The sequence below is a fragment of the Cynocephalus volans genome, chromosome 11 (genome assembly GCF_027409185.1).
Source record: "Cynocephalus volans isolate mCynVol1 chromosome 11, mCynVol1.pri, whole genome shotgun sequence".
Lineage (NCBI taxonomy): Eukaryota > Metazoa > Chordata > Mammalia > Dermoptera > Cynocephalidae > Cynocephalus > Cynocephalus volans.
In genome coordinates this window covers 94,355,266-94,369,605 of record NC_084470.1, presented here as the reverse complement: position 1 = coordinate 94,369,605, position 14,340 = coordinate 94,355,266, and the positions used below count along the sequence as shown (strand labels likewise).

Below are 14,340 nucleotides of genomic sequence, written 5' to 3'. Positions count from 1 at the left end.
TCTATGAATCTCCTTTATTTGAACACAAATTGTTGTGTCAATGCATATTTTTCTGGGGAAGGGATCCACAATTTCAATCACATTCCTTGACTCAAATAACGTGGAGGAACCACTGACTTAAAGGCTCAACAGTTCCTCCTTTGAGCGGGAGATCTGGAACTGAGAGTGAGCATATCCTGGGCACTGCGCTGCTCTTTGCAGTAGAGTGGTTAAGGCAGGTGTGAGTCAGACCTTTGCTCCATCATGTTCTTGTACTAGCTATGTAACCCTACCTCTCTAAGGCTCAGTGCCTCATCCTTAAACCAGGGCTAACTAGACTGATTTCATGTGGCTGCAGAGCATTAAATGAGATAAGACATGTATGTGCTTATTAGCACATAGAAGTACTCAATATTTGCTACTACATTGTTGTGGGGTTTTTAGGGGTAACCTCAAAAACAAATCAGTTTGACTCAATATGTATTGCATTAAAAAATACAAATAATATTTTAATGAATGGAAATGTACATCTTAATTAAGTGCTCTTTGAGAACAGAGGCAGCAATGTGGGGACAAGTGCTTCAGAAGGAGGTCCGGGTCCAGGAGCTGGCTCTTCTGTGTGATCCTGAGCTAAGCCACTTAGCATATCTACCTCTCTGCTCTTCTGCCAAATGCGAGAACCATGCCTGCATTCCATTTCATCGTGATCTTGGAAGATCATCATGAAAGTTCAAATGAAACAGTGGTGGCAAGCGCATGCAGAAGACAGTCTCTGAGAAGGACTGGTGATGAAAGAGCCACACACACAGATGACTAAGACACATGGCACTGGGTCACAGAGCGGAAGGTGCCCTCTTGTTCGCTGGCAATGCCTCAAAAACCCAAGTCCTGTTGCTGTCAACCCCAAACACAGCTGGAGAAGCAGCAGGAAGAGAAAAGTGAAAAAAGTAAAAGGCAGGAAACATAAGGCAGAGAGCAGCAGCAGGAGGAGGAGGTGGCAGGTGTGATGGGAAGCAGGATGGCCTGGTGAGCAGCAGATACATGCACTTCCCCGCTTTCTTATTGATTAATGCCCATTCATCACTGGAAGTTCACAGCAAAATGGTTTAGAGCATAGGTTCTAGAGTCAGACTGCTTATGGCTTAGAGCATAGGTTCTGGAGCCAGACTGCCTAATGGCTTAGAGCATAGGTTCTGGAGCCAGACTGCCTAATGGCTTAGAGCATAGGTTCTGGAGCCAGACTGCTTAGTTGTCCAAGTACTGACCTTGAGCAAGTGACTCAATCTCCCCATGGTTCATTCAGTTTCTTCACATGTCAAAGATGGATAGTAATAGGACCTACTTCCCAGGGATGAAGTGAGGACTTAAGGAGACAACACATAACCCTGTCCTTGGCACAGTAACTAGCACACGGAACACACTCAAGAAGTGCCAGTATGTGCAACTACTTTGCTGTTCTCATTATGTGTCAACACCTCTCAGGCTCAGAGCTGAGCCCATATGAGCTTGCGTAAGCTGTTTACCACTGTCTGAATTCTCCATTAATGAAATGGAAACAACTTCTCTACCTACCCTCAAAGGTTTCTTGAGAAGATGAAATAATACAGGTAAGGCACACAGACTGAGAACTGGCACTGTTGTAGCCGTCAGCCCCTGATGGCTCTGGTGAAGATGATGCCTTCTCTATCATAACACTTACTACAGAAGAGAGCAGGTATTTGCTTCTCTCTCTCCCAGTACACTGCAAATCCCTCATGAATCCTCAGCACATACCCAATGTACTAGTGAATATGACTTTATCTAGAAATAGGGTCTTTGCAGACATAATCAACTTAAGATGAGGTCAAACAGACTGGCATCCTTAAAAGAAGAGGGAAACTTGGACACAAACAGAAACACACAGGGAGAACGCCCTGTGAAGATGGAGGTGGAGACCAGAGTGACAGATCTGTAGGCCGAGGAACATTTTTCCAGCCACCACCAGAAGCTAAGACAGGCAGGGAAGGACACTACTCTAGAGCACCCTCCCCAGCCAACACCTTGATTTTGGACTTCTGGCCTCCAGAACTGTGAAAGAATAAATTTCAAGCCATCAGGCTTGCGGTACTTGGTTATGGCAGCCCCAGGAAACTAATATGAGGATCAATAAAACTTCCTGGAACATTACACTGCAGTGTTTCCAAAGGGATGTGCGTCAGGGTGGTGGCAATCTCCCCATCCTGAACATCTCACAAACTCAAACTGGCCTGACCTCCTGTCATCTTTACCACCAGGATGCAGTTCTGATGGGCAGGCTTCTGCTGCTTCTGAATCCTAGGTTTTGGTTGCAGCAACCTGCCCATACGGCAGCCCCTCCTGGGACGGGGACCCCTCCCACAAACTAGAATCCCACTCCTGCTTCCAGACTGGCATCTCCCGTTGCCACGGCTTCTCTGCCACTCTGCTGGCCAGGGGGTTATGGGGCACGCAACCCAAGAGGCACTGCCAGACTTTGCCAGTACATGTCAGAAGATGAAAACTAAACAGTGTAGACCTGAGTAGTTTTACAAGGATTCATAGGAGAGTCATACCTTGAGCATCACAGGGACAATGAGCACATTCAGTCAACAAAATCTTAGCAAGAGACCGCTAAGTGGGGGGCTGCAGGGAGGAGCAAGGCCAGGTTCCTGCTCTGCAAGAACTGACAGTCTGGACCCAAGTGTGTGAGGGGTGACACAAGGTGCGGCACGCCAAAGGCAGCTCTGTGGGGCCAGAGGAGCAGCACCCGTCAGCAGAGGGCATGGTGGTGAGGAGAGAGACTCCAGGAGCGATAACACATGAGCCGGATCACGGATGTGCAGGAATCAGCCAGGCAGTGTGGGTCAGACAGAGATGTTCTGGGATTGTCTAGGAGTGGACCAGAAGGGCCTCTGTGAAAGCTGCTTTCTCTGACCCTACAGGGTAGGGCAAGAAGGGAGGATAGGACAGTCTGTACCCACACAGGGCAGGAGGCCAGCTCTAAATCTAAGGCCACGCATCTTAGGACTTAATAACATATCCATTACAGGAGAGTTATTCATATTTTGGAAGGAATTAAACTGACAAAGCATTGAGCTTAGGATTCTTTAAACAAACAATAATGCAACTCAATGCATTTCAAATATGATTCAATCCACATTCAATTCACACATAATTTTCAAGGATACATCTACTACCTAAAAAAACCCCCCCAAAACGAAAAGAGTGTGGACTGCCACACTGAAAAAGACCATCTAAAAACAGAGTGCATTTAAATCATAATTTTGATCAAAGCCAAAGTTCATTGTTACTTACCTCTTTGATGTGATTATAGGCATGTTTGTCTTCATATCTGTAACAAAGAAGTTCTATTAGTTTCAGACAAATTTTCCTTAAGGGGACAAAACACTGAAAACCTAGGAAAAACAAAAAGAAATTCAAGATTCACAAAATCACATGCCTAGAAAGTTAGTACCGTGCAATCAGTGATGGCAAAAACATGCTGTACCTGGCACCCTCCCCTGTGCCCACACCACGGGCATGCGCTGCTCGTCACTCCCGCCACTGTTGCCAGGATTTAATGCAACCTCAAAATCCTCAACCCAGCGCTCCAGCTAAGCAGCGATGACAGGCAAAAGGAAACCTCTCTGCCACGTCTGAACACTTGGATGCCAACTTTCAGATGAGCACCTTGAGGCCCTAGAGATATGCACTTTACCACCATTCTCCCATCTCCACTGAAAGCTCCTCATGTGCATATAGAAAGGGCTGGAAAAGTAAACTTAATGGTAGTGTTATTTTTGGCATGGATTTGAAAGTTCTGGGGCCCAGCTCTAGGCATCAGGTGGGATGAATCTTTCCACCTAAAATGTTTATTGGGTCACCTAATGGTCTGGGTTTTAGTCCTGGGCCTCCCTGGTTCTGCCTTTGGGCAAGTCTTTTCTCCTTTCCCAAACTCAGCCTCCTCTGCCATACATTAAAAGTTTAGAGTAGATAATGCTTTAAAACCCTAAAAAAGTGAGCACAACCACCCAAGATCAGCAGACTACCCAGCAAACCTGTAGACTAGTGAGCAACACAGCTGCTGTTTAAAGCCAGTGAATTTTGGGATGGTTTATTAAGCAGCATTATTGGGACAAGAGATAACTGATACAAAGTCCATTCCGTTAGGATTGAACAGTCAGACTGCTATGTTTTAAAATTACTCCAAATAGTTTCTCCCCATATACCAACATGATATACATGTTTGGTTGTTTCATTTTTATTTAAAAAATTACTTTTTAAAATTTAACTTTGTTTTATAATTATGTAATACATTTATACAAGGTTTCAAAGTCAAATCTATAAGGTTTCACCTTTCTCCATCCTGTTTTATCCCTTCCCATGGGCATTTAAAAAAAATATGGTTCATCCTTCCATTTAAAAAAACATAAGCAAATATGTACTTATGGACCCCCTTTTTGACAAACCATAGCACACTGTGCACCTTCCTTTACCTTACTCTCTTCACTTAACAACGTATCCTAGTGATCTCTCAGTCCTGTCTTAGCTCCACAGTACCTGATGACGTGAATGCACTATATATATTCAATTGGTCCCCTCCTGACGGACATGTGAGTTTTTCCCAGTCTTTGAACATGACTAATAGTGTAGCAGTGAACAGCCTTCTGCTAATTCTTTTCGTATTTTTGCCAGTGAATCTCTAAGATAAATTCCTAGAGGAAGGATTGCAGGGTTAAAAGGAAATGCATATACTGGACAAGTGGATATCCACATTCAAAACAATGAAGTTGTACCCTCACCATATACCACATATAAAAATTAATTCAAAATGGATAAAAGACTTAAAACTATAAAACTGTTGAAGAAAACAGGGAAAATCTACCTGAGTTGGATTTGGCAATGGTTTCTTAAATATAATTACCGTAAGTACAGGCAATAAAAGAAAAAATAGATAAATTGGACTTCATTAAAATTAAAAACTTATACCACTTCACACCTATTAGGACAACTATTATTTAAAAAGAAAAGAAAAAAAGTGTCAGCAAGGAGGTGGAGAAACTGGAACCTCTGGTGCATTGCAGGTAGGAATGTAAAATGGTGCAGCCATGTGGAAAACAGTGTGGTGGTTCCTCAAAAAGTTAAACTTAGAATTATTATATGACCCAGTAATTCCACTCCTGGATGTATATCCAAAAAAACTGAAAATAAGAGGCTCAAACAGATACTTGGGTGCTAATGTTCACAACAGTATTATTCACAATAGCCAAAATGCAGAAACTACCTAAGTGTCCATCAAGAAGTGAATGGATAAATGAAATGTGGTATATTCACGCAATGGAGTATTATTCAGCCATAAAAAGGAATGAAGTTCTGCTACATGCAATGGCAGGCAGGAACCTTGAAAACATCTATGCTAAGTGAAGGAAGCCAGAGATGGACGGGCGCATGTGCATGCACACGCACACACACACGCACGCACGCACGCACGCACGCACGCACGCACGCACACACACACACACGGCTGGCCCATTAGCTCACTTGGTCAGAGTGTGGTGCTGATAATACCAAGGTCTAGGGTTCGATCTCTGTACTTGGCCAGCCGGAAAAAAAAAGAAAGCAAGCAGCCAGACACAAAAGGACAAATACTGTATGATTCCACTTATATATGAAATATCGAAAATAGGTAAGAAAACATATAAAGGTTACCAGGCACTGTGGGGAGAGTGGAATGGGGGAAAAGAAAAGAAAGTAAATGCACACATAATTTTGTTAGAGATTGCTAAGTTCCTCTTGGTAAGGGCGTACCACTTGCAGTCCCACCAGCAATGCATTAGTGTCTGCTGCGCAGGGCCTCCCCAATGGCACGCTATCTAACTTTTGGATTTTTGCCTGACTGCTGAAATAGCATCTTAGTGCAGTTTTAATCTGTATATCTTCTTATAGTAAAAGTTTTAAAAATCCTTTCTAGTTATGTTTTAATTTGCTGGACTTGATTAAGTAATTATCATGAGAAATACACTAAGAGAAAAAATTTGTAAATAAAAGAAAAGAGGACCAGCAAATGAGAACTATAACATTAGTATGTTTTAACAAATATGTTAATGTCATGCTTATTGCAAATTCTAGTTCTGGAAATAAAACACAAAACTCATTTTGCATAGTACCACAGGTGAGCAGGTACTTAATCACCAGAATCCAGCACACGCACAGTACCCTGGCAGGCAATGTTTAACAACAGAAAAGCCTGAAGAACATTTTTGGGGAGGATCGGGGGGGAGGAGAGGCGGCTGTTTGATACAGGGATCAAAACCAGGACTTCAGAATTGTCAGCACCGTGCTCTCACCAGCTGAGCTAACTGGCCAGCCCCTGAATAACACTTTTGATAATGCCAGAGTAAGATAAAACACATTTTCAGCAATTATAAGTACCTTTTTGCTTTGATGAGAATTATTCCAGGTGTTATTTTTGGCAGTAAAATTGCCAGTGTGCATGTTACTTCTTCTCTAGAACTTTACTATATAACCTGAGATGTAATATCAAAAATGAAAGAAAATGGTAATTTGCCAAAAGAACTGAATGATGCACAAGTTTACCTTTCCATTTGGCAACCAGCTTAGGATCTGAAATTGTGAAGTTTGGACGGCTTCTTGAAAGAACACCTTTTCCAAAATAGCCCTTCCAAGAAGAGAAAAAACAAAGTTCCCGGTTATCAGTTTTTCAGCAGAGACCAAGTATAATTATTTGAGTTAACAAGAGGTTCACCCCACTTTTCGCAGCTTCACACTTTCCCTTTGATTATCTAATGATTACTAATGATGATTTTAGCATTTTATCTCTCCAACTGTTCCCTTGTTTTTGTGGCTGGCCGGCACAAGACTTGAACCTCTGGACCTTGGAGTTATCAGTACCATGCTCTAACCAACTAAGCTAACCAGCTAGCCCTCTCCAACCACTTGAAGAATACTAATAAGTTTTTAGCACACCTCATTCATCTCATAAGTAAGACTTCAGTCTGAGTCTGATGAGCTGAGGGCAGAAAGAGGCAGACTTTCTTCCCCACATGTGGTTCAGGAACACAGTGTGCCTGCAAGTAGGAACCATGTGTATTAGGTACAAAAAGCTTTTTGGATTCTTTTGCACTCCAGAATTGAAGTATTTTTCTTCCTACTGATTCGAAAAAATAAACATTTCCCCCCATTTTTAAATTATAAAATGTTTAAAAACATAGAAAACTGAAAGAATAATAAAATGAACACCCTTTATCCTCTACCTAGATTTAAAAATCAGAATAAACAACGTGAATAGCGTTTTATAAAGCCTCTTGCTTAATGTTGCACATTACGAATGAAGGCCTCACTGGTGAGCTGTCGGGGACAGTGCCCTTGGCCCATTCAGGCCCCTACCTCATCAGGGTCAGTGCCACTCACTTTCTATAAAATGGCTAGAGGAGGCACATTTAGGGACAGGAAGCCAATCAGTGGTTGCCTTGGTCTGGGAGTGGGAGCACAGGTCAAGTACGATGTGCACAAGGGAACTTTCTGTGGTGATGGGAACATTCTAAAACTGGATTGCAGCGATGGTTGCACAACTCTATAAATTTATGACAATCACTGAATTGCACATTTACAGTGGGTGAATTTTACGGTTGCAAATTATACCTCAATAAAGCCATTTTTAAAAATGCCCCCAGCAATGAATAGACTATGGAAAAAAAAAAAAAAAAAAAAAAAGCTAACAGTCTCAACCCAAACCTGTTCTTGCTGGAAAACAGTAAAACCTAGACCTTGTCCTCATCTAAGAAGACGCCCAGTAGGAGAATGAGCAGACAAGGAGCCATAGCACATGCTGAAGCTTCTACTGATTTGTCTGTGAGCTGGAACAATCTGCCACTCTGTGGTTACTCCTGGGAATGGCATGGGAATTTTCTCTTTTTACTTTTGTGGGGAATTTTCACTTTATAGCTCAATTTCCATAAATTGCTTGTTTGTCTGTTTCCTTTTTTCTCCTTTTTTCTTTTACAATGAACATAAATTGCTTTTATAATTGAAAGACAAAAAAGGTCAGTCTGTTGATCCTACTTCATCATTAAAATGCAGGTCTGTGGGTGCGGGCTGTGCCTCTGTCACTTCATTACCTTCATCATGTATGGCTTTTGGGTACCTGCTCCAAACCGTACTGTTCCTCTACTGGGCCAAACTGCAAGGAAAGACTATGCTTGGGGGGATGGATGGGATGGGGAGAAGGAGAAAGGATAACCTGCTCAGGGTTGTCAGGAAGTAACCTTACCGAGGCCGCCTGCACTTACTTTCCCATACAGCTGCTCAATATCCTCTGTGTTCTTCACAATTACATTGTTGTTAATCATTTCAGCACGGAATATTCTGAATTCTTTCTTAGGACCATGGTCCTGGCCAAAAGGGATTGGCAATGGAGACTCATAACTTTCATAAACTCTTCTTTTCCTCTTGGGGGCATGGAAAACTGCTTCTGCCATTTTTCAATGGTAACTATTCCTTAGAGAGTAAGCAAGAAGAAAGAAACAGATATTCAATCAAAAACTACAGTGATCAAAATTGTGAACTCATTTATACCCAGGCTCAGAAAACTTTGCTGGCTGTGGAAAAAAGAGAATATTTATAAAGCAATAAACTAGGGCCGAGCCCGTGGCGCACTCAGGAGAGTGAGGCGCTGGGAGTGCCGCGACGCTCCCGCCGCGGGTTCGGATCCTATATAGGAATGGCCGGTGCACTCACTGGCTGAGTGCTGGTCATGAGAAAGACAAAATAAATAAATAAATAAATAAAGCAATAAACTAAAAAGACACAGAGCAATAACATTTTGTATGAGCAATGCAAATCACATTTATCTAGAATATCTTGATTAATCCCCACAACAGCCCCCAAGTCAGTGGTATTATTTCTAACTATAGCTGACAACACTGAGGCCTAGTGACATGCTCAAAGTCGCAATGCTTGGTCTCCTGAGAGCAAGCCCAATAGCATTTCTGCCTATCAGGAATACCTCCATTCTTTCACTCGGTCAACAGACATTCACTGAGAACCTACCAGGAGCTCCCGATAATCAGAGGTGCTGGGGATATAAAGATAAAACCAAGAACGACCCTGTCTTTAACAAATTAAATCTAGCCAGTGCTTCGTTACCCAAAAAAGGACCTTAAGATACATTCTAAACATTGGGTCAATCAGCTCCCAGTTTTTAAGGTAAATTAGTAAATAACAACTATAATGACAACAGTACTATCATTTAAGTGTCTTTTATGTGGCACTAAACAGTAGTGGTATGAGCAGGGACTCTAAAGCCAGACCACTAGGGTTGGAATCGACTCCACCACTTCCTAGCTGTGTGATTTTGGGCAAAGGTTACTGAATCTCTCTGTGCTTGAGTTTCCTCATCTACAAAATAAGGATTAAAAATAGACTCTATCTTATGGTTAAGACCCATAAAGTGCTTAAAAAGTACTTGGAACATAGTGAGTGCTATGCATGTATTAGCTATAATCATTATCATGGGGTGAGCACTAACAAAACCATTTTGCAGATGAGGGAACAAATTCGGGTTAGAGATTTATGAAATGCCCAGAGTGGAGGCACTGGATGACTCCAGGTCTGCTGAACTCTGAAGCCCATGTTCTTCTGTCTGGGTTCTGCTGCAAGCACAGACAACATCTGTCCACTTGTGTCTGAAGGCTCACTATTTCTCAAAGTCAGAAGCTGAACAGTTACTGAGTAATTATGGAACTACCTGCTGTGCACCCAGCAGTACAAGGGAGAAAAAGAAAACAAAGTCAGTACCTCTCTCCCTTCTGGGCCTTACACTTGACGAGACAAAACAAGCAATAACACACATGAAAGCAAGTCAGGTAACACAAGAGACTGCAATCCAACGCCAGCTAAAGGAAGGAAGTAAAGTTGAGTGCACTGTGCAACACGGACAGAGAGCCCAGAAGATGCATTTAACTTGGGAAAATTCAACCATACACAAGGGGAAAAGTGTAAGCAGTGCAAGAGATTCGGCTAGTCACTCCACTCAACGAGCAGATGATTTGGAATGAGATGGGAGAGTCGAATCTGCTCCTCCCTCAGTATCAAGTCTGGACTTGATTTAAACTGAGAGCTTATCTGGTGCTTGAAGACACAGTGGAGCCGTACCATACACATGTTTATCTTACATGACTCCAAGCCCTCACAAGGAAAAAAAAAAGACTAATTATTTAGGTGCCCCCGGCACTCAATACCAGCATCCCACTAGGCAATGAATGCAACCAAGCCTGAAACAGCCAAGAAGGTGGCCAAAGCTGAGGGGGAGGAGGTGAGTGGTTTTAAGGGTCTCATGACCATTAACACAAAATTAAAAGCCTTGATCAGTGTATGCTGATACCTTTATCCAACTCTGCAAGGAAGAAGTTGAGGAATTAAATGATGACACAGAAAATCAACCAAGGAAGAGTTAAAGGAACTGATAAATCAATTACAAAGATAACCATGAAAAACAAGAAGAATCAGCAAGTTGGAACCTGCCTAGAACTGCCAAAGTGTTCCAAGATAATTCTTAATAAGGTCGATCAATGGAATTACACAGTGAGCATTATATACTATAATTACATAAATTATGCACTATGTATGTTGGTGCATACTGCTGTGTAGCATTTACAACAGCATTATAGGCAGAGTTTTGTCTACTGCATTTTACTAGGAAACCTAAGAGATTTTCTTCCAAGGACATTTTGACTAGACTTTCACTTTACTTACTGACTGATCCGTCTACCCAAGCCAACTATCACACCTAGTACTCAACTGAAGAAATGGCAATTTATTCTAAAACTGAAAATAAACAATGCTGTTGGTTATTTTGAGGCAGGATGTTGGTCTCTAGGAAAGTACCTTCTAGATTTCCAGGAACAATTTGGGCTTTTATGAGATTTTCACTTTTATAACTTAACCTCTGTTTAGTATTAGACTTGTATATATTACAATTGGAATTTGAAAAAAAAGGAAAAAACTTAATGGTTAACTAAAGAAAATCCAATTAAATTTCTTCAACAAATGAAAAGTTATGTTTTAATTTGACTGGCTCATCACGGTTTTCCTTTTCAGATTGCTGTCATACCCTATAAAAGGCAAGACTGAGCTATGACACTTGACGCAAAAACTGTACTCCAACCCAAGTGTGTGTGACAGAAGGGTCCCTGCCAGAAAACACTCTCCATTAACCTCATCATCTGGGTTCCAGTGTCACTCCTGCCATATGACTGCACACACACCAAGGATTCAGCTCACAGTAGGCCTTCCAGACATGCAATGCTGCCACTATTATCGAGTGACCTTGCATGATGCACTTAAGCACTCTGAGCCCAGTTTCTTCATCTTCAAATTGAACGGGACTGGATGACAGTCTGGCAGTTCCTCAAAATGTCAGAGTTACTACACGATCCAGCAATTCCACTCCTAGGTAGAGACCCAAGAGAACTGAATATATATGTTCATGGAAAAATTTGTATATAAATGTTCACAGTATTGTTCATAATAGTCAAAAAATGGAAACCACCCAAAGGTCCACCAACAGACGACTGATCAACAAAACGTGGCCTATCCATACAATGGAATATTATTTGGCCATAAAAAAGGAATGAAGTTCTGATACAGATACATTCTAAAACATGAATAAACCTTGAAAGCATTATGCTAAGTCAAAGAAGCCAGACACAAAAGACCATGTACGAGACAATTAATATGAAATGTTCAGAACAGGCAAATCCAGAGACAGATAGATTAGTGGTTATCAGGGGCTGGAGAAAGAGGGAAATAGTGACTACTAACAGATATGGGGTTTACTTTGGGGGGGGCGGTGTGTGATAAAAATGTTCTAAAATTAGATTACAACGATGGTGATAGCTGCACAACTCTGAACGTACTAAGACCACTGATTGTAAAATGGTGAATTTTACGAAATTTTATAATATCTCAATGTAACTACTGTTTTAAAGAATTTGATGCTGATAACACCAAGGTCAAGAGTTCACATCCCCATACTGGCCAGCCGCAAAAAAAAAAAAAAAAAAAAATCAGCAGGAGGAAAGACATCCGTCAAGCCATGTACAGCCAAGAACGGCTTCATAGACACCAGCACAAGGCTTCTGGAAAAGACTGAAAAGAACTCTCTCACAACACTGAGTTCACTTTCCAAGGGGGGAAAAATTTGGTAGGGCAAACCCGATGATCTCTAAATTTCATGGAACAGTTCTCTTGTGCTCAAATTAGAAGGCGAAGCAGAGGAGAAAGGACTGCATTTGCCGTTCTCCGTATCACAAGAGACATTCAAGAAATGTTTTTTTAGTGCCATGATAGAACAGCGTAAGAGGTGGGGTTTGCGTAAAATTAGAAGAGGTAGCCATGACAGGCAGGTACAAGGTGCCAGGCACTGATTGCTCCATATGTTACACATGTGGGTACTACTATCCTCATTTCATGAACAGAGAAACCGAGGCTCAGAGAAGACATTTGCCCAAAGCCCCATTGCTAGGGGTCATAAGAGGTTAGTAAGGCAGAGAGAGAGGGCATTGTAAGTAGACTGGCCTAAAAGAGGAACTTTCTCTAAAGCACACGAAAATGTATGGGAAAAGACTGGGTCAGCAGTCAGGGGGTTTGGGATGCATAGGCTATTTCAGACTTAAAGCACTGCAGGTTCTTAAGCACAGAACGACTGTCGAAAAGAGCAGATTTAGACAATTAATACAGAAGTGGTATATAAGGGTGGCCTGCAAGCTTGGCTACCCTTAACTCCTAATGCCCAGGCCTTATCCGGAATGAATTACATCAGAATTTCTGGGATGGACCCAGGTGATTTCAACATGTAGTCAACGTTGCCAACCACTGGTGACAGCACGGTCTATTCAAACTCACAAATCCCAACAGCCCCCTGAAGTAAGTACTATTCTTACGCCCATTGTACAGATGAAGAAACCAACTCAGAGGGGCTGAGTGTACCTGTAAAAGATTTACTTTTCCTCTCCCAAACCTGGGCAAGCTTCACTCAAGAGTGCATGTGGAGTTAAGTATATTTACTTTCTATCAAAAGCAAGGCCTGCTCCTTAAGCAGACAACCTAACACCTCTTAGGCGCTCAGTAAATTTCTATTCCAAGAACAAACGAAAAGGGAGGAGGTGGCTGCATTTAATTTTCCAACCCCCTTGGATCAGATGCCAAAAAAGCCTGGTTAAAACCTCCCACCCAGAGAAGCTCACCGTTTAAAAACACGTTGGAAGCTCCAACTGAGTTACCTCCTGGGCTCAGGGAGGCAAGAATGAAAAGGCTAAGGTAAACAATCCGGCCTCTGTGGAGCTTTCAAGTTAGAACGCGACAGTAAGACATACAAACAAACGATAAACCTTTGAAGGCTGTTGAGAGGATTAAATGGGCAATTGTGCGGAAGGCGCCGATCACACGGTAGCAGCAACCGCAAGACATGATTGCGCACAAGCCAAAAAGTGTGAGGGGCCGGACGAATCGGTAAGGCCCCGTCTTAACTCATCCCTTTGCTTCTTTGCGTGAGGCCGCACCTCGGCGTCCCCCAGTCCCAGCACAGGCAAGGTGAGGGCTTACAGAGTGACTCAGAAGTACGAAAAGCTACGGGTGTGCGGACAAGGCGCGGAGGGCTTATCGCCCGGCACAACTAGAAAGCCTGGCTCCTCGGCCCGGCCCCGTCTGGTCCGGCTGTGCGACCCCGGGAGAGTCCCTGGGCTCTTTCCGCTCTCCCCGTTAGGGGCTTTCGGAGGAGCGACGTCTCCTCCGGCGGCTGAACACTCCCACCCGGCTTGGCCACGGGGCTCAGGAGCCGAGGGCGCCGCGGGTTCCTCAATCAAGCTCCTTACCTGCATCGACAGCACGCGGTCGTCGTTACCCCAGCAACGCCGGCAGGGGGGCGGACACCGCTGCCGTCAAGCAGTGAGGCCGCAAAAACAGCCGACTGCGCAGCCGCAGAGCTCGCGGGAGTACCGCCTGGGTCTTGGCGGAGTGCGCCTGCGCACAGCCTGGAGCCGGGGTTGTGTTGGCCGCGATGCAGAGTCTATCTATCCTCTCTCCCCGAGATGACGCGGACAACTCCCCCTGCACAGATGCTGTTCTCGTTTAATCCTCACAGCAATACTGCCAGATCCCTTTTACAGATGAGATGCGAAGTTACCTGTGCAATGTCACATGGTCACGTGGTAGTGGAACCGAGACCCTCGGAGGGATGGGATACTTGAGGCGACCGGACTTTATTAAATGGCCCGGCCCTGAGGAAACCGACCTCGGCTTTCTCAGTGTAAAGTGGGGGTCATAGGAGCGCATCTGTGTAAGCTG

General features: G+C 43.3%; 1 protein-coding gene across 3 annotated transcripts in view; it reads right to left on the bottom strand.

Moving 5' to 3' along the window:
- The window catches only part of TSEN2 (tRNA splicing endonuclease subunit 2), a 43,613-nt gene extending 29,703 nt beyond the window's left edge, over positions 1–13,910 (bottom strand). For 2 of the 3 annotated variants that reach the window (XM_063114444.1, XM_063114445.1), the window contains exons 1-4: positions 13,869–13,910; positions 8,286–8,493; positions 6,574–6,655; positions 3,292–3,328 (exon numbers count right to left, since the gene is read on the bottom strand). In XM_063114444.1, coding sequence (XP_062970514.1) covers positions 3,292–3,328; positions 6,574–6,655; positions 8,286–8,474 — 308 coding nt within the window. In that variant the 5' untranslated portion in view covers positions 8,475–8,493; positions 13,869–13,910. Of the gene's footprint in view, positions 1–3,291; positions 3,329–6,408; positions 6,460–6,573; positions 6,656–8,285; positions 8,494–13,868 lie in introns of those variants that run through there. The other variant, XM_063114446.1, reaches the window with a different exon arrangement.
- Positions 13,911–14,340: the final 430 nt, after the last annotated feature.